Source organism: Vanacampus margaritifer, chromosome 6, assembly GCF_051991255.1.
Source record: "Vanacampus margaritifer isolate UIUO_Vmar chromosome 6, RoL_Vmar_1.0, whole genome shotgun sequence".
NCBI lineage: Eukaryota > Metazoa > Chordata > Actinopteri > Syngnathiformes > Syngnathidae > Vanacampus > Vanacampus margaritifer.
In genome coordinates, this window is record NC_135437.1 from 20,574,600 (window position 1) to 20,593,087 (window position 18,488).

Below are 18,488 nucleotides of genomic sequence, written 5' to 3' on the forward strand. Positions count from 1 at the left end.
TCCTCCAAATGTGAAGATTTACGCAACACCTCTGCCGACGCGGCCGCCATGTTTGCGACGGTAACATGGCAACGTCTCGCCGTATCTCTTGAGTGCAGCCTGTTCGGCCGTCAGACGGCTTAGATAGACATCGGCGGCGATCGTGGTCATTGCGGTTGTGATTTTATGTGGAGAAGATCGTCCAATTAGTAAGCAAGAAACAAACCAACGAAACTACATTTCTGTCATTTCATTGGTTGATGTGTTTTCGTTATTCCATTTCCCTCCCCTCAATACAGCAGCTCCCGTTACAAAATGTCCGCTTTTTTTAAATGGCTTGGGCTTATTGGGGCCACAGATGAGCTGAAGCCGAGCCCTGGGCACAAATAGACAAACAAGCATTCACACTTTACTGAGAAACGACTCCCATGGCTGCATCTGTGTCAACTCTATGTGACGTAAGACATGCAAAAAATATTATTGAGAATCTTTGGAATAAAAAAAAAAAGTAGAATACAAAAAGAAAAGAAGAACCATCACTGGCCCTACTTATCCCATCCAGTGTTGCAACAGTTAACTGAAAAAGTAACTTAGTTACTTTACAGATGACTTACTTTTAAAAGTAACTTAGTTACTTTTAAAAGTAACTTAGTTACTTTTTACTTTCTTTTTTTAAACTTTTACTTAACTAAGTTAGACTACAAGTTACTTTAATAGTTACATTCAGCAGATGCCGACAGCTCTTCTTAAATTAAAAACGACACCCGGCTTTTCCGCTTAATGCTTTCTTAACAGAGACGTTTAAGAATGGTTTGTTTTTATTAGAAAAATAAAACAGCCAACCATTTTGACATACCATAATTTTTATTTAAAAAAGAGAATGAGTCCTTTCTAGATTTCACTTAACATAAATGATTTTTATAGTCTTTCTAGACTTAATTAACATAAATGCAGTTTTTTGAATGAATATAAAATAAAAGCAGCCTTTTTTACTTGATATAATTAACTATTAATGTTGTAATGGCAAAATGTAACATTTACAATGTGCATTGTTTATGATAATAATCATTTACGTCACACAATCTGGTGGAGCTTTATCTGTACTGTGCTGCGATCCATGATTTATTATTATTATTTTTTACTTTTAATTTGACGTAGTGTTATTGAAGCCAGATATTGTTTATATTTATATGTTTATCAGCATATCAGCACCTGTGAGGTGGATGGATTATCTCGCCTTTTGTCAGACGATATCAAGTTGTTTTTTTTATTTTCAGCTCAATGCGGACATGTTTAGCTGTTTTTTTTTTTTTTACTCTATTTACACTATCTAGGAAGATATCATTCATAATAAAGTAGTAAGAGTAATAGCAATCACAGCCAGCATGTGAAATAAACATTTTGTATTCCCCAGATGACAAAAATGAGGCTTTATTTGTGTGCAAAACATCTCAAGTAGGAATCAAAAAGTCAGCTGAGGCACACCTTGTATGGCAACATCCACTATTTGAGAAAATACAATGTGTGTTTTGAGAGATCACATAACAGCGTGTTTGTCCCCTGGTGTGCTCATTGGACATCAAGCGGGTCACACGATAGACAGGCAGCGACCTAAAGCCTCGTCTTCCCGTTATAGGTGCGCCGCTCAATGTGGGCCAGCGAGGTCACGGCGGTGCACGGAGGTGGATGAGTGTGGCTCGCACGTGCGCTTCCGTGGCGCCTTCAATCCTCTTACAGAACAAACCCCCACTTCTTAAAGCACTCGGGCCAGACTGCGAGATCAGATCACCGCCTTCGCGTCTTATCCCAAAGACGCCGCACAGAGTCACGCCAACAGGTATCAAAAATTGTACGACAGGCCTTTTCAGTTTCATACGCTTGGACTAAGAATTAAATCGAATTCTTCCTGAGCGTAACCAATACTGGGAAAAAAGACTCACATTTTAAGTACTTTAGGTTCATTTGAAAAGCAAACACGATGAGGATCAAATATAATGATGATCAATTTTAAAGCCTCTCCTTTAAACTGTGACCATTTTAATAGCATCCATCCTTCCTTGCAACCCTGCATCCTTGTAACCTACATTCCTTGAGTTCCTTGCTTCCAACCATTCATCAACCATTCTTTATTCCAAACTTCCTTCCGTCCTTCTTTACTTCATTTCCTCCAGCCATCATCAATCATTCCTTTTTTTCTGTTCACTCATTCCCTAAACATGTCCTTCCTTCATTCTTTCCTTTCTGTCTTCCTTCCTTCCTTCTTTCCTTTCTGTCTTCCTTCCTTCCTTTCTTCCTTCCTTCCTTACTTTGTTCCTTCCTTCCTCTGTTCCTTCCTTCCTTCGTTTGTTCCTTCCTTCCTTCCTACCGTCCTTTACTTCATTTCCTCCAGCCATCATCAATCATTCCTTTTTTTCTGTTCACTCATTCCCTAAACATGTCCTTCCTTCATTCTTTCCTTTCTGTCTTCCTTCCTTCCTTCATTCTTTCCTTTCTGTCTTCCTTCCTTCCTTTGTTCCTTCCTTCCTCCATTCCTTCCTTCCTTCATTCCTTCGTTTGTTCCTTCCTTCCTTCCTTCCGTCCTTTACTTCATTTCCTCCAGCCATCATCAATCATTTCTTTTTTCTGTTCACTCATTCCCTAAACATGTCCTTCCTTCATTCTTTCCTTTCTGTCTTCCTTCCTTCCTTTATTTCTGTCTTCCTTCCTTCCTTCTTTCCTTGCTGCCTTCCTTCGTTCCTTCCTTCCTTCCTTTCTTCCTTCGTTTATCCTTTGTTTGTTTATCCTTCGTTCCTTCCTTCGTTCGTTCCTTCCTTCCTTCCTTCCTTCCATAAAACAGCCACCCATCCATCATTTTTTCTTTCTGTCCAACCATCCATCGCCCCTCCCTCTAACCCTCTCTCATCCATTCCTCCCTCCACCCTTCCTTCCTTGCACTCCACTTACCATTTTTTACTGGACTGTACTTCATCCATATGCTACTAACACCCTCTAGGGGGCGTATTTGCATGGTATCTGGGGAATATGGAATATGCAGAAATGCTTTATTTGAACATTTGTGTTAGATTTGTGTCTATTAAATGAATTAAATTAAATCAATTGTAATGATTGTATCATTGTAAAGGGTAAAGTTGCGTATTGGATGACATTAGAACACGGTATTTATTGTGAGCGAGCTGCCACAACTCTTGTCTCTTCTTCCACATCGAATGAAGCATTTGCAGAAGGAGCTTTTTGTGGACGTGCTGGTAGATTTTTTCCCCCAATGAAAAGTAAAACTCATGGTTTGGGTTTGAAATATGTAAGTATTTTGTGACATCAGTCCTTGAACTTTCCTGACACACCTTGTTGGTTTATCAGATGAATACAGGTAGAAATATGGGAGTCCCTTTAGTTGACGTCACTCACGCAAGCACGCCAGTCCGCGCCTGATCATTATTCTTGACTTTCCGCGGAAGGGCGGATGGGAAATTGTGATGTCATCAACCTTGGCGCGGTGGGATGCTGGAGCATGCGGGCCCTCAGGGTGCCACGTTTGGTGCCCGTGCGTGTGTGTGTGTGCCCTGTAGATGGTGAAATAGACGGTGCGGTGCTGCCCGCCTGCGCTGCACCTGCGTCCCAGCATGCTGATTGATCAGTCTGGTCATGTGGAATGTCACCATCTGCTCCCCCAGTCCCACTCACCCCTTCTTGTGCGGATGCCAATCACTGGCAGGAAGATACTTATTTAAGCCATGTCAAATCAGGCGCATGACGAAGAGCAGCGTGCCAAGCATAGTGTTCACAATATTTAAAAAAAAAAAGAAAAGAACAAACATTCCCCCTTTTTTTTTTTGCCAAAATTCAACAATCTGATTGTAATGATGGTGTTGTTTTGGGAATGTACTTTTTTATCTGTTGTTCTTAAACAGGTTTAATCCGATTGAACTGAATGTTAGCCACCACACCGTCTTTTTTACTCCCCCCCCCCATCTCCATCATCTCAGATGCTCATTTTTTCGGCCTCTTAATGGCCAGCGACGTATCGGGGGGGCCATCAGGAGTGACATTCTTCAATGTAGAGCGTCATAACCAATGACATTTCAGCCATGGGAAAATAAAGATATGCAAATTTGAGCTCATTAACATTTGCATTACCTGTGTGAATAATCGCACTCCTGACAAGACTGCAATTAGCTAAGATTGATGCAAAGTTCAGGGTTAGGGGACTGTATATATTTGCTCTTGGATCGTTTATCCACAAGGTTTGGGTGTGTGCGTGTGTGTTTGTTTGTGTGTGTCTATCTAAGATGGGAAAACTGATCTCTGTCAGTGGAAAAGGTCATTCAGTAGCTGCTGGTATTCTTGGATCATTGATGAGGAAGAAAAACTTGACTTTAACTGAACATTTAATTCGGACACAACTCTTATTCTAAGTTCTGTTTTTAACAACAAAACAAGATCCAAGTACTCTTCGGCAATGAAATCCAGTGATAAAGATGGAGCGCTTGACCCGCTAACCCAGTTAACACTAGCGTGAAGAGTCGGGATTAGAATTTGTGGTCGACACAGCTCACCTCCTGACGAGATTGAGATCAACGCGGCACGGTTTGATTCCAGACAACAGTGCTGGCAAACAAAATGCGCTTTCGTTTTACCCTGAAGGTCAGTCGTGGCTGACACGCATACAAAAAAAATAAATCAAACATTAAACACAGCCTGATAGAATGACCATTGAAGTGGCTTCATTTCCTTCATTGCAAAAACGTTTGATAAAATAATTGATTTATTGTTATTCTTCATAATGTATATTGTTTTAATGGATGGATGGGAGAATGCTTTCTTTTTTTTTTTTTGATACAGCAATTGTCATAATTACAAGGTTTTGGCCCGACGCCAGCAACATGATGCGACTATACAGAAGCTTACATTTGCCCAAGATTTTCAATTACACTCTTGAGTATGGCTGTTTATGGCTATAGACGTCAAAAATTCATTTGAACTATTTCTATCAGTTTAACTTTTTCCCCCACTTTTGTTAACAAGAGTATGAAAACCTATAATTTTTTTATTGTACATTTAGAACATATATTAAATTTGTGATTACTCGTAAGTTAACTATTGAAGTCATGTGATTAATTACAATTAAAAATTGCAATCGTCTGACACCCTAATCTTTAATAATTTTTTCTTCTTTTTTTTATTAGGGGCATCAGGCGATTACATTTTTTTAATTGTAATTAATCACATGACTTCACTAGTTAACTTACGAATAATCACAAATTGAATATATGTTCTAAATGTACAGTAAAAAACTTTCTAGGTTTTCGTACTCATACTGTTAACAAAAGTGGGGGGAAAAAAATAGTTCAAATTTATTTTTGACGTCTATAGCCGTCAATGGCAGTGAATCAGTTAAAATGCAGTGATCTCTTAAATTTCATCTTACCTAATGTTTGATTGATTGATAATACATTTGATTTGATTTCAATGCAAAAAATGTATTCATTAGCATCCCATGATAAGAATTTACAAACAAGACATGTCAGTGTACATAAGAGCAAGTCATCAGACTTGAGGTTTAACCTCCTTGCGGAAGTCTGCGTGCTAATGTGCCTCCCCATTTGCCGCTCACCCAGACAGCGTGCGGCGCCTTTTACCCAACCGCCGCACACGTGCCTACAAACCGGATTCTATTTGTAAATGTGGGTCAGACAAGGCTGCGTTATCCCCCGTTTACCTGTCTAAAAGGGGCTAATCTTTGTGTGTCGTCATCGCTGCTCTCAGGGCGGCTTTCTCAAGGTTGTTTCTGCACGATTTGCAGGGCTGGGAATTGCAGAGTAACTCATAATGCGACCATGTGATATTTTTCAAACTGCGCTAATTTAATGCAACAATATTTTCCATAACATTGTTATGTAATAATAATCTTATCAAAGTCTGCTGTGTGTTTTTGTAGCATAATGAAAAGTATTTAATGTCCTTCCATAAAAATGAAAGTTTTAGCTTTTCTTGCTTTTGTGTTGTTTCTTTGTGTGTTTAAAATAAGGGGTGTCAAACTCAGAGTTATGGTTGCCCGCTGAGGGCCGTTATGACTGTGAACCCATATAAATGTATAATCGCCTTATGTTATCGCATATACACAGCAGATTGCTGAAACAACTAGTTTTAATTGAGAAGCCAGTAAATTGTTTGTTCAACTATTTTTCAATTTATTTTACAGCGGCGGATTGGTAACACAAAATATACATATCTTGCAATATCTCATATAAAAGCGAACACAATTTCCAAGAAACTTAACTCTTTGACTACCAGACGTTTTCAGAAACGGGATGTCGCCAGTGCCAGCCGATTTAAGCATTTTTGACTGATCTTTCAAGGTCCAGAGAAAATTATGTGTTTGGACTATGGAAACACTGATACTATCAAATGAAAGATTGGACTCTCATCTTTCATCAGAAAAAAAAAGTTTGTTTCTACCTTATTCCGTTTTTCAGTAATCAACAATAGAAAATGGTTAGTTTCACCTCTGTTTTGAAAAAAAAACAACGTTTTTTAACGTCTTTGGCACTCCTCCATAGGATTTTACTAAACGTTATTTAACGTTTTTGGCAGTCAAAGATAACACATGACATTGCTTTCGCAGGCTACTTAAAATGATGTCGCGGGCCAGATCTGGCCCCCAAGCCTTGTGTTTGACAACGGTGACAGATCATTGATATCGATGTAACACAATTCTGATATTGATAATGGAGTCAATGTGTTGATTATGTTTATGTGGAGAATTCCCTCAGTATGACATCATCTCTTATTTATATGTATTATTATTATATTGTATATATTATTTACACCTGTGTTGGCTGACAACTAGTTCAGGCTATACCCCGCCTACTGCCCGGGATGGGCTCCAGCACCCCCGCGAAGCCTTGTGAGGTAAGAAAATGGATGGATGGATATTATTTGCACCTAAGCTAAATTAAGATGTCCATGTTGCTATGGAAGTCTAGAGGAGGAGAAAAACAGGGGAATGCCGATCATAGTCCCAACCATGCATCAACGGAAGTCATAATAATATCCTCTCTTGGCCACCCCCTCTTTACTCCCTGCAATGGTCCAGCCCTTATTTGCATACGCCTGTGAGTAGCCGCACTACCAGCAGGGGTAGATTAGGGGAGGGAAGTGCAAGAGGACTGTATACACATGAGTAGCGGCACCGAGAGACTATCGACTGACTGACGGAACTGACGCTGTGTGGACTGTACTGTGAAAACCAGCAGAGTTATGTACTGTGCTCATCCAGTCTCAGGCGCAACCGGCAACTCGTTGATGTATTGCTACAACATGAAGCCCGTGAGTACATTTCTTATTTGCATCTTTTTACCTGAGGCGAGCCAGTTAATGTGTTTATGTGTGATGTTGTTTTACTGTACCGTCGTGTTGGTTTACTGCCTTGCTCAAGAGCTTGGTTTGTTTGTTACAGTGGTTGAACAAATGTGGTCTGCAACTGGTGTGGTGGCATTATTATGACTTACAAGTCATGCATGTTTAAGATGTGGTAAGTTAGAACTAGGAGCATAATTCTAACTAAATATATATATATATATAAATATATATATACAGGGTGTCCATAAAGTCTCTTTACCATTTAAAAAAAATATTAAAAATGCAATTGATTAGATATTTTATTCAGATTTGTTCTATTGTATTCAGTGTTTTAAAAAAACACACACAGTGTTTATCATTACTGACCTTAAGCAAAGGATTACTGATGCCATTCCCACAATTGATGAGGCTATGCTACAGCGAACATGGCAAGAAATCGAGTACCGTCTTGATGTGCTTCGTGCAACTAATGGTGCCCATAAAAAAAATTATTAAAGAAAACTTTAATAAATGCTGAATACAATAGAACAAATCTAAATAAAATATCTAATCAATTGCATTTTTTAATACATTTTTGAAATGGTAAAGAGACTTTATGGACACCCTGTATATATAACTGAACACACAGCATGTTTGCCAGTCCCACATCACAGCACACTTGTGGTGTTTGCATATTGACAAAGTTGGGTTTGAATGCACTGGCAGCGCTCCTGCTTCCTGTTAGCTAAGGCAAGCAGCCTGGCAGCAAGCAAGCAAGCAAGCAAGCAAGCATCTTGACATGAAGCAGATTGCTCGCTATTTCTATTTGATTTAGGCCGTCCCTCCATCGCTTCAGCCATTATCAAAGGACAGCTTTGATCTCGCTGAGGCTAACCATATCCAGACATCATGGATCACAGAGGCAGAAAATTGGTTGCATGTGGCTTGCTTGAGGAGCGCAGCGCAGCGCAGCCCCCCTCAAGTGCAAGTTGATATTGCTCTCATCTAAAATGATGATGTGTTACCAGGACAAAATCTGTCAGTGCAGTACTTGGTTGTTTACTGGTGTCCATTTTGTTTACCTAGTTGAAATAGTTGGAAATTAAAAGTGTAACCTGAAATGTAACAGATTTTAACTTTCTCTAACTTAAGAAATGTTAAAAAAAAAAAAAACGTATTGTGTAGTGGTATGTCATTAATATAATTATGATATACCAAATATCACCACTATTAGGTTTAAATACATTTTCTTTAGCGTTATCATTTTTGACATGGTGAGGTCTGTGGCATTCATTTAAGTCAGCAAATATAGTTAGCCTATTAGCATAAATTCATTGCTAGTCATTTTTTTTAAAACTGAAAACATAACAAAATTCACCAGCGTGAAGAAAGAAGTTGTCTCGATTGAACCTTTGTGCATTATGACTGGAATGACTGAGAATCTACACAAAGAAAAAACACCATTTTTAACAAGCACATAAATTGGTTGATTGTTTGCTATTAGGCTAACAAGCCAATGTTAAAAACACTTTTGCAAAATGTATATTGACAACAATGAAACATACTTTCATACTAATCCTTTCCTACTTAAGACCTTTAATTGCTGCAGGAAAAAAAAAAAAAGAGTCCCTTATCGTTTGTGATGCCATGATTGATGGCTTCTAAATCAATGCTACGCTAAAAGAGGATGCCATGGTGACGGCCCTCCTCTCCAGCGGGGGCCAGAGGAGGCGTGCTGGGGCGGGGGTGTGACCATTATTAACGGGTCGCCTGCTATGCTGATGGTAAGGAGGACAATTGGCTTTATCCTTCGCCATATGCTGCCCGTGGCGGCTCAGACGGGCCCAGTGTCGGCAGGGGCTCCTCTGTTTGGCCTGGCCCGCAATCGCCCTGGGACTCGTGCCAACCAGGGTCACGGCTCTGTGTGTGTGTATGCGTGCGCGTGTGTGTGTTGTCGCGCAAGCGTGCTCAAGAGAGTCTTTAATAGCCTTCTTTACAGGACTTGTCGTCCGGGTAACTGACACCCCATTGATGCTGCGCAGGGAGTTTTATTTTCATTTCCTGGGCCACATCAAAGCACTGGAGGGGAGGTGCAGGTGCAGCCCAGACCTCTCGGTGTGTGTATTTGTGTGTGAGTAAGGAAGCATGGGTTGTGTGTGTGTGTGTGCATAGTAAAAACGCAATACAAGTGGAAGCTTGGATGGATTCTGTTTTGCAATTAATTTCTTCTTGGATGAAAAAAAGGTTCAACAAGGTCAGACTAGTTCTTACTTGGTTTTCTCCTGTAACTCAGTTTCATTAAGAAGGGGAATTGTATCTCAGCCCTCTGAAGCAAGTAGAACTGATCACGATTAGGGCAGGGATTTCTCATGCTGAATGGTTCCTAAATCCGGATGAGGAGGCGCACGGATCTGCAGCTTATGGATTATCGCAACTGCTCTAAGTGTGCATCAGCTCTCTGCTTTGTTTTGAATATACTGTTGCTTCAGGTCAGAGTATTCATGCAGCCATGTGACCAGGTTTACATTTCCCAACCTGTCTTCTTTTTTTTTTTTTAATTTTTAGATTTATGGGCAGTCCCCAGGTAGTGACGACTTCAGCCAGAACTCATCTTTACATCCGTCCAGCAAGGCCTCCAGCAATGTGTTTGCCAGCACTTTTTTTGGTAAGCAAAATGATGACGACTGTATATCTATTCCAAGCAGTGATAAAAAAAAAAAAAACACTCTGCTGTTGGACAAATACTTTTTTTTTTTGTACAAATATAACCCAAAGAAATTAAGATCACCAAATGCTTGCTTCTAGGTAGATAAAAATGAAGGTTGTTTATTCTTCTTATGTCAGTTAAAATTTTCATATCTATCTATTATGTTATAGCCTATAGGCCTACATGTAAGAGGGATTTCAAATTAACTGCGTTATACTGGTCATTTAGCATTAGCCTTAAGCTCTAGCATACTGAAAGGTTAAGCTAAGCTATACTTTTCGTTTAACATTAGCATTAAGCTAGCAGACTGAAAGGTTAAGCTATGTCTTTTTTGGAGAGGAAAAAAAGTTCATTAATTCCAAACTGCTGGTGATTATGAAAGTAATTTTAAAACACACATTATAAATAATAAACAAATAAACATTTTGAACAACAAATAGAAAATATGAAAAGCAGCATAGCATAGCTAATTGCTAATGCTAAGTAGTAAAGCAATCAATTCAAAATCAGCATTACATTTTTGAAAAATTTCCCAGCCCTAACATAGGCTATATTGAAAACTCGACATTTTGCCATACACAATGCCTACTAACTAACTGACTTGCCAACTAGTTAGCTATTTTCATTAAAAGAAAAAAGAAATTTTCTGCATTCAAACAGCTTTTTTTTTACGTGAATGCAATCAAGTCCACCCCGCACCCAAATCCGCTTAATCAGCTCAACACCTTCCATGGATGTCATTCAGCCTATTCTCTTGAATATAAAGTTAATTATGTTTTGAAAACAAAGACTCTGCGAAAGTGGTAAATAACACTTAATTAATGTGACACCCGTGCAGGCTGCTCTCTCGAGTCATGTCTGCTTGAGATGCTCCTCCAGTGCTACATGCAACATATTGTCATCCATTTTAGAGGGCGCAAGCAATTTGCCCGACATCTGGAGTGCCGTAAACGGGCTGAACCAGCACGGCTATGAAGGTGCACTGGGAGCGACCGGCAGCCACCAAACGCAGACGGGGAACTACAGCAGTCTGCAGCCCCACGGCCACCTGGTGAGGTTTACATCCAGATCGTGCCGTATCGTCTTGTGTAACCCGACGCTTCAACGGTGTGTTTTTTCTTCACGTTTAGGACTATTCTCCACAATCTGTGATGGCAGCTGACATGAACAGGGCTCTCCCTCCCATGTCCACTTTTCACCGCAACAACGCATCATCGCACGCCCCGTCGATCAACACAACAGACAATTCCACAGGTGAGGCAGTGGACGGGTAGTCATGACAACGAGTAGATCTCAAGGTCCTCCTTCAAGGTTGCACAAAAATGCAAGGGAGAAATTGAAGAGTTTAAAGGCAAAAGCGGATTTGACACATTTCTGGTTCCAGGTTATAAAGCTAAAAAAAATCTGGGTATTTAAGTTCATATAAATTAAGCAAATAGGAGGCTCATTTTGAAAAAAAAAAAAACTTTTACTGAAACTTACTTTTGAAGAGCTCGTTGATGTAGACGACTTCAAAAAAACATTTTGTTCAAAAGTACAACATTTTCATATAAGTACTAGAACTACGATCTCTTGAACTATTTTTGTGGCCAGTGTAAATCTTGCTAGGGAAATTTCGCAGACCGGCGGATCTGTGAGTGGGGGGGGCTGCACTGCTGTGGGAGTGGTCACAGCCGACTTCTATCAAAGCAGCAATAAGAATGAAATATGGCGTGTTAGACTGTCGACCATGCGCCGGTTCGTAAATTGTTCTGAGAAGGCATAAGGTTTAGATCAAAATTCTTCCACCAAATTGGCACCCCGCCAGGCGCATCCCCAAGATATTCTTCTGTTGCGCCGGCCCACCCAGCGTGTTTAAATCGCCAAACACACGCGAGCCTTGCTCTGATACGAAAATCAGGATCCGCCAGCATTTGTGACACGGGGGAAGATGCAACGGGGATTGCGCAAGCGGCAATTTAACCACTTACCTGTACATCATTTTAACACATTCTGATGTTTGTCAGTCCCAGGAAACCACCCGAATGTGCCAGGAGGGTCACAGACCGGCGATACATTGGGCAAAGCGCTGGCTTCTGTAAGTATGCGGCACCGCTTTCCCATTGCATCAATTCATTTGTTCCCTGTTACAATCAGACATTGAAAACAAGACTATAAAACTAAAGCGAGGGCCCCGGGGGTGCAATGCAAACAGGAAATAGTAGGTCTTTCTTGGCAGTAGCAGGCGAGTGTGTATCGGGAAAGGGCCACTACTCTCACATTTTTTATTAGCTGCTGACTAGTAATATGAGCACAATTGATGAGTTAGTTTGGGTTGTGAGGCTGCTCTAACGGCAGCCGGCGCAGAAATGACAAGTGCCTTTAAAATGATCCATGCCCTCGTCCCACTCATCGTCCTCCTCTTCTTTTTCTCTCCCTCCACGCCTGCTGCCAGATTTATTCCCCCGATCACACCAGCAGCAGCTTCCCTTCCAGCTCGTCCACGCCTGCGAGGTCCCCGTCGCCTCTGCCAAACGCCAGCGAACCCGCAGGTAAATTGTCGAGGTGGCTAAAATCTGCTACTCCCAGTGGGAGAGTGATTTTATTTTAGTTTTTTTTTGCATTTTACTGTTCTGTGTTTTGAATCTGTTTTTGCTTTGCATGTATTCCAGGAACCAACATGTGGCCCCGCAGCACGGCACAGACACCTGTGTCGCCACATTATGAGTCCTCACTTATATCCATGGTAAGACCTGTTTATACAGTTGAGTCAGTATCACCATAAAATGCCTTTGAAAGACTTTCTAATAAACTTCACATTCATTTGTATGAACTAGATGTTAGAAATTAATATTAATGGGGGTCCCATCATTTTTAATATAAATCAACTGCAAGCAGACAGGGTATATATATATATATTTTTTTTTTAATTATTTTTTCTTCTCTGTGACAGAGTGGACAGGCTTAGGTTTTAAAGGGAATTTAGAGGAGCCGCTTCCACTAGTTGGAAAGCAAGTCGGCTGTTTTCAGTTTCTAACTGCTCACATCTACGAAAGTACCAATGGAAAGAAAACGTCACCTATGCACACAGTGAGACCGCGCTATGCGCTAGACTTAAACTGGGCACGAAAATAGGGCCCAAAATGTACCCAATGAAGTGATCATCAAGTGTACAGCTGGTATGTTAGCATCTGCCAGATAATTCAGTTCCCAGCACTATCATTTATAATAGTCTCTAAAATATCGATACATATAAGAATTTAGTAATTCTTACAAAAAGCCTTTAAGCACTGTTACAGTTATTCATTATGTTCAAGTTTTTATACCATGCTAAGCTAAGATAAGCGAGGCTAAGCTAAATTAGGCTAAGCTAAACCAAGCGCTAGCTAGCTAGCTAGCGAGAGAGAGAGAGAGAGAGAGAGAGAGAGAGAGAGAGAGAGAGAGAGAGATAGAGAGATAGATAGATAGATAGAGTAGGCCGGTGCTTTTATTTTTTTATATTGTAACACATTGCCTTGTTTTTGAGCTCAGACACATCCCTCCATCCATTTTCTTAACCGCTTATTCCTCGCAATTAAACAAATTGTGTTTCCCCTGTAAGTCTCAGGTAGAAGACAGACTGGACAGATTGGACGATGTGATCCACGTTTTAAGGAACCACGCTGTCGGTCCCATGCCCAGCCTGCCCGCCGACATCCACAGCCTGCTGAACCAGAACCTCCATAGCCGACCAAACCCCGCCAGCACGCTGCCGCTCACCTGCAACACCTCAACTATGGTGAGACTTTTGAAGCATTTGAAGCATGGAGCTGCGTCTATGCAAATGTCATCTTGCGTTTGCGTGTGCTGTTCAGCTGCTGGACTTTTCCACTGTGTTGTTATCGGCAAAATAGGAAGCAGAACACAATGGGTCAGAGTAGGGACACGTCACCTTTGTATAGGAAGTGCATTGAATGTGGGAGGGGCTTGGGTTTGTCTCAGATATGGCATGTTTTTCCATTTTAGCCGAGTGGGAGGATTTGGGCCTAGCTGGAGGGAAAGTATATACTAATCCCCTAGGGGGGAGCTGTATTACATTTCATACTTTGGATGTGTCGATTAGTAGAGAATCATTCCTGAAGAGAATTACTGGTGTAATAGAAAGTGTATAGCAGTTTCAAGGGGGGGATTAAGATCGGGTCTGTACGGAAAGTGATCCACTCAGGAGGGCGTTGGGTACAAAGAAGCAGATGTGGATTTTGTGTCCAGTCCGGATGAGTTTAAAGCATCGCTTACCACCATTATTGAAAGGATTCTCTTGTGCTGCGCTAAAATGAACACATATTGCAAATATCGGCCTTATCTCATCGAGTTCTTTGTTTGTCGTAAAGGTTGAGGCCGTCACCATGAATAACAACCACTCAGCCTTCCAGGGCCGCACACAAAATGGACACCCGTACCCCGCTAGACAGGGGTCCACGCGGGAGCCCATGTCGGGCGGATGCAGAGGTGACTGGATTGCCGATTTTGATAGCATTATGTATTTACAATGATGATGATGATGTCACAATGCGTAACGTTCCCTCTTTCCTTGCAGGGAATTTGGGAATTCCAGCAAATGTGGATCTGAAGATGGAAAGCAGCGAGAGGGAAGACATGATGCACACCAGTCACAGCTCCGACGGTCAAAGGTCAGATGAGGAGAGCGAACTCAAGACGCTAGGAGACAGGTAGACCCTGATGCTTTCACTTCACTTCTTAGTAGCCCTTCATTTATATCATGAACCTAATAATGAAAGATGAAAAGAGAGCAACCTGCGGCCCTGGAAAAATTTGTATAAATGAATATCATTTTTTAGATTTTCAAAGGAATTAATGATTTAGATCCATTGAATAATTAAGTATCCCAAAAATGTCAGAGTCCAAATGTTTAAAAGAGAGAGACGAAAGAAGGTGAAAAAGTTTTAAAAATGACATACAAATGTCCAAAAGGTGACCAAAAAATGTCCCAAAATAGAATGTTCATAAAATTGCCAAAAAATGCCAGAGAATTGAATAAAGAAGGCAGAAAAGAGAATGTTCAAAAGGTAACTATAAAATAGCCCCAAAAAAAGAAGAAATCCCGAAATTAAATTAAAATGTACAGAAAATTGCCAAAAATGTAATAAAATAGATAGCAAAAATGGTAGGAATAAATGTAAAATAAAATTGCTATAAAATGTCCAAAAAAGGAAGAAGAGTGCAGAAAACGAACATAATGTGTCCATAAAATTGCCAAAAATGTCAGAAATATGACAGAAAGGCAGTAAAGTAGTCAATAGTTGACACATTTTAAATCTGTTATAAATGTACTATAATTATTTTTTTTCTAGATTTTCATAAAAAAAAATAATGAAATAAAAAACAAAGTTAAACTAATTGAAATAGTTCAAATTAATTTTTGACGTCTATAGCCAGCAATGACAGTGAATTAGTTAATGGTCAAAGATTTGAAGATTTTCTAGTTAAACTTTGACCAATCAGAGGATGGAAAAATGCTGATATTATTGTATGGTAAATCTGAAATCCGAAGAGTTCCATTGATGATATATTTTGAGTTACTCTTTCTTAAAATTAAATTGACATGGCAGCACATACAGGCTGAAATCTGATTGGACAAAAAAAAAAAAAAAGGCCAGTGTAGGTCTGTTTTCCTCAGTGGCCAGTAGAGGGCAGTAAATTCCACATTAAATCCCACCTCCCACTCTCTCATCTCATCCAACGCTAAAGTATCCACGAGGATGAAGATCTGAGCCCGGAGCAGAAGGCGGAGCGTGAGCGCGAGAGGAGGATGGCCAACAACGCCCGGGAGCGTCTGCGCGTGCGCGACATCAACGAGGCCTTCAAGGAGTTGGGTCACATGTGTCAGCTGCACCTGAAGAGCGAGAAGCCGCAGACCAAGTTGCTGGTGCTGCACCAGGCCGTGGCCGTCATCCTCAGCCTGGAACAACAAGTCCGAGGTGAGCGCCGTACGCCGACCATCGCAAACGCCGCTCGGGAGCCGTCTTGATCCTCAACCCAACCACTGCTCGTCTCTCAGAGAGGAACCTCAACCCGAAAGCGGCGTGTCTGAGGAGGAGAGAGGAAGAAAAGGTGTCAGCCGCCATGACAGATCCGCAGTCCATGCATGTGGCATTTCATCCAGGTCTGAGCGACCCTGCAATGGGCCATCTCTGAGGCTCCGACAAATTTCCAACGTGGACTTTATGCTTCCAAAACGATCTTTATGAGGATATATTTTTTATTAACAATTGATTGTTGACACAATGTTAAAGGAGCTCTAAATTGTGTGTGGGAAGATATATCGAGTACATTCCTCACATAAAGTTTGGGATAATTGGGCTTTTGGGTCGAAGTTCAAGGGTAAGTCAACCCCCCCAAAAAATTCTTGACAATAATGTGTCTAGTCTAATTAGGGTATTCCGGTTAATATTGCGTTAAGCATTTTTATTAACTCATTCACTGCCATTGACGGCTATAAACGTCAAAAATTCATTTGAACTATTTCTATTAGTTTAACTTTTTTTTCACTTTCATCAACAAGAGTATGAAAACCTAGATTATCTTTTTTTTACGTTTAGAACAGATATGAAATTTGTGATTAATCGCGAGTTAACTAGTGAAGTCATGCGATTAATTATGATTAAAAACTTTAATCGCCTGATGGCCCCAATTTTTTTTATTCACTGCCATTGACGGCTATAAACGTCAAAATTTCATTTGAACTATTTCTATTTATAATTTTTCCCACTTTTGTTAACAAGAGTATGAAAACCTAGAATTTTTTTATAGTACATTCAGAACAGATGTAAAATTTGTCATATGATTAATTAAAATTTTTAAAAATTAATCGCCTGACGCCCCTAACTTATTTTTTAATTAAAAACAAGGGGCCTTAGACGATTAAAATTTGTAATCGTAATTAATCGCATGACTTCAATAGTTGACTCACGATTAATCACAAATTTTATATCTGTTACAAATGTACAATACCCAAAAAATTCTAGGTTTTCATAAAAAAATTAATGAAAAGGAAATGTTAAACTAATAGAAATAGTTCACATGAATTTTGGACGTTTATAGTCGTCAGTGGCAGTGAATGAGTTAATTTATCATCTCTTCTGTAGAAAGTGACGCCACAAGGGGGCGCCATTTCACTATAGAAATGCCATACAAGAGAAAATCATTTCACACTGTTATTTTTTTGTGGCATGTTTCCACCCGACCGCACATAATGTTGTCATTCAGCTTCTTGTTAGAGAGCAAAAACTGCAACATTGAACAGTTCACATTTAAATGCAGTACGTTCACCAGTAAAGGTCAAAGTGCATTTGAATTTCACCCAAGAAGCCGACTATTCCCAAATTGCTGTGAGTAGTGTACTGTATGTGAGAGCATATTTTTGATCAAACTAGCCAATAAATATTCTCCTCTGGATCTCTCAGCGAAACGAAGAGCATCAAAGGCTCTGTAAAGTGTCGATGCAGTTGAACAATCATCCCCTTTTGCTTCTCCAACACACTTCGAACTTTGTGCCTAAAAGTAGACTTCTAACAGACAAATGCATTGTAACTCGCAGATGTTTTGTACTTTTTTGTTGTTGTTGCCGGTATATTTATTTATCTTTCCTGGATGGGTGAAACTCAGTTGCGGCGAAGTGTCATCTGCATTTTGGCAGACGGTTTGATAGCGTTTTTCTCTCGATGGCAGACATGACATTTCCTTGTATGCGCTCGGACGGGAGATTTATTTGTTTTGTAGCGTTGTGAGTGTGCGAGGTGCTGTGTGTTTGCTGTGTGTGTGTGTGTGTGTGTTTCAGGAGTTGGCCCATTCTGTGAATGAACAAGATCTCCAAGAATGTTTTAATTAGCATCTTATCTAATGAAGCTGTTGTTTGATTTCTATGCTTAGCACTGAACAACACTGGTGGGCAAAAACAAAACATTTGTCACTGACATCGTTCCTTTTCAGTTCTAGCCAAATGTGCGTCATTTCTTTTGCATGTTTAGGACTTTTTTTTTTTTTTCCTAAGTTATGTAAGTTCTCTTTTATATAAATGTCTGTAAATGCTTTTGTCACTCTTGATTTTACAAAGGAAACCGTTCTGTGCAGTTTTAGACATAATTCATATTTTGAGCAATGCGGAATGACGTGTATATTGCTTTTCTGAACAAATCTCGAATAATCATAAAAAGTTCTGCTATCATAAAATGTACAGTACGTGTACAGTTTAAAGTAGCCTGCATATAGCAATACATGTTTTTCTTGCTCTCTTTTTTTCTGGGATTTGTGTGCGATCATGGGTTATCGCACGTTTTTAATCAATGAAGACGAATCTTTAATGGAGCTGTGTCATCGAAAGCAACAAAATTGTAAATAATAAACGATAGTACACTTGACATTTTAGACAGTGATGCATGCAACTGTCTCTAAATATTGTAATTTGATATAGAAAACACACAAAATG

General features: G+C 40.1%; 1 protein-coding gene across 1 annotated transcript; it reads left to right on the forward strand.

Moving 5' to 3' along the window:
* Window positions 1-7,104: 7,104 nt before the first annotated feature.
* LOC144054190 (transcription factor 12-like) lies at window positions 7,105-18,420 on the forward strand. The gene is made up of 12 exons (XM_077569385.1): window positions 7,105-7,305; window positions 9,883-9,982; window positions 10,936-11,075; window positions 11,155-11,278; window positions 12,031-12,101; window positions 12,459-12,555; window positions 12,676-12,749; window positions 13,605-13,781; window positions 14,374-14,491; window positions 14,580-14,712; window positions 15,752-15,981; window positions 16,062-18,420. The coding sequence occupies exons 1-12, from the start codon at window positions 7,237-7,239 to the stop codon at window positions 16,196-16,198; spliced, it is 1,470 nt and encodes a 489-aa protein (XP_077425511.1). The 5' UTR covers window positions 7,105-7,236; the 3' UTR covers window positions 16,199-18,420.
* The last annotated feature ends 68 nt before the right edge of the window (window positions 18,421-18,488 follow it).

Coding starts and splice junctions, on each gene's coding strand:
- LOC144054190 (XM_077569385.1), top strand. CDS start 7,237: ATGTACTGTGCTCATCCAGTCTCAGGCGCAACCGGCAACTCGTTGATG. Junction 12,750..13,604: donor AGTCCTCACTTATATCCATG/GTAAGACCTGTT, acceptor TTCCCCTGTAAG/TCTCAGGTAGAAGACAGACT. Junction 14,492..14,579: donor CATGTCGGGCGGATGCAGAG/GTGACTGGATTG, acceptor CTTTCCTTGCAG/GGAATTTGGGAATTCCAGCA.